This window comes from Nematolebias whitei, chromosome 9 (assembly GCF_014905685.2).
Source record: "Nematolebias whitei isolate Nwh7 chromosome 9, NemWhi1, whole genome shotgun sequence".
Lineage (NCBI taxonomy): Eukaryota > Metazoa > Chordata > Actinopteri > Cyprinodontiformes > Rivulidae > Nematolebias > Nematolebias whitei.
The window spans coordinates 6,554,463-6,556,376 of NC_056506.1; the positions used below are offsets into that span (position 1 = coordinate 6,554,463).

Here is a 1,914-nt window from a genome sequence, read left to right on the forward strand (position 1 = left end):
ATTATTATTATTATTATTATTATTATTATTATTATTATTATTATTATTATTATTATTATTATTACGTTATTATAGCATTATTATTATAGCATTATTATTATTATCTTGGATTATTGAACATGCATCAGGATAAGCTCTTGGTGAGTTCAAGAAATTGAAAACTCTGTTGTCATGGGGTTTTATTTGCCTTTTTCTTCTTCTTTTTCTTCTGTCTTATCTGTATCTTGACACATGTAGGGAAAGCAAAACACCTTTTCAAACTTTGATCCAAGGACTCTTCTTCCTCGTTCTCTGGATTTCTGGACCTATGAAGGATCTTTGACCACTCCACCCCTCTTGGAGAGTGTCACCTGGATCGTTCTCAGGGAGCCAATAAGTGTGAGCCCTGCACAGGTGGGTATCTTATTACACAAACAAATTGACCTGCAAGAAAGCAAAAATAGCCACTAAAATTAAATGTGGATGTTAAAAATGATATTAGTGCTACTAATAAAAACTAATTTTTTGCTAATCAGGCCTTAACAATCTGTTCTTCTTTACTGTTTTTGTCCTTTTGCTTAGATGGCCAAGTTCCGCAACCTCCTCTTCACTGGAGAAGGAGAACCTGCATGTTGCATGGCGGACAATTTCCGTCCTCCGCAGCCCCTTAAAGGTCGTCATGTCCTCGCCTCCTTCAGATAAACGCTGGTGTTTTGTTGTATATGCAACATTTTCTTCCCAGGATGTTTGTCTCCCAGTTATCATGTAGAACAGCTTCAAGCAATGAGACCAAATTCTTATTTTCTTCCACACTTTGTCATTTAAATCATATCAAGCTATCTAATTCACACAATAGCTTAAAAATAGCTTTAAAAGTGTATTTTCAATTACTAAAACTAGAAAATCATGTTTCCAAAGTAAAAGTTGTATTTATTAGAATGAACATAGATGAACAGATTCAGTGTTTTTGCATTTGTAGAAAGGTATTTCTGGATATTTGGATTATTTTTGCTTGAAAATAAAGCATTTCTAAAGTTCTTGACGTGCATCTATTTTGTGAACAATGCTGCCGAATAAATTATTTTTTACCGATGTGTCATTTTGAGACAGGGAAGCGGTTTGATTGCAAGATTGTTAATTAACGACTCTCAGAATTTTAATGAATATTTAGGGCTGGGAGCGGTGATATGTGTGTGTGTGGAACTGTGTGTGTGTGTGACAAACCTGTGTGCGTGCGTGTGTGTGTGTGTGTGTGGGGGGGGGGGGTGTTAAAGCCACACAGAAGAACAAACAAAACAAGCGGCATGCCAATGTCCCCCATCTCTGAGGGATTTGAATAGTAAATGTTCTTAGTTTTCGAGATGAATGTCTTTCTGGACTAGAACTGAACAGGGAATGTCAATAAATCTCAATGTTTTGGAGCAAGATATTCTAATGACTAGAGGTTACACTGTGGAGAAGAAAAGAAGTAATTTTATTTATTTTAATTTAATATTTTTCCTGTGTCAGGCAACACATGGATCCTGGCAAGTGGAGGGATTTTTTTTTTATCCACCATCAGGAGCAATGACAAAGCCAAGGGGCGTCCATCATAGATTAATCTTAGACGGACTCAATTACATTTACTCTAATCATACACCAAAGTTCATGCTCAATAATCCAGATATAAAATCCAACAATGTTCAGTCAAGTCATCTGGACGGTTTCTTTTTGAAGCTGAGACATTTCATCCTTCATTCAAATTACTACTTGGATCTGAGGAGCCGCCAAACAAAACTGATTCCCACAACAACAGCATACTCCATAGTGAGAAAACAACAGTTTGCTGGTGCTAAGATAGCCTCCAGGGCCTGCCCTCTCCCCCATCAACTCCACTGAGACAGTCATGCCAAAGTGTTTTTTTTTTTTTTTTTTTTTTTTTTTTTTTTTTTTTTT

At 36.3% G+C, this 1,914-nt stretch overlaps 1 protein-coding gene across 1 annotated transcript in view; it reads left to right on the top strand.

The window, feature by feature from the left end:
* LOC119414860 (carbonic anhydrase-like) overlaps window positions 1–839 on the top strand; it is an 8,612-nt gene extending 7,773 nt beyond the window's left edge. Inside the window, exons 4-5 of the mRNA XM_037681981.1 lie at window positions 238–393; window positions 562–839. Coding sequence (XP_037537909.1) covers window positions 238–393; window positions 562–681 — 276 coding nt within the window. The 3' untranslated portion in view covers window positions 682–839. The remainder of the gene's footprint in view (window positions 1–237; window positions 394–561) is intronic.
* Window positions 840–1,914: the final 1,075 nt, after the last annotated feature.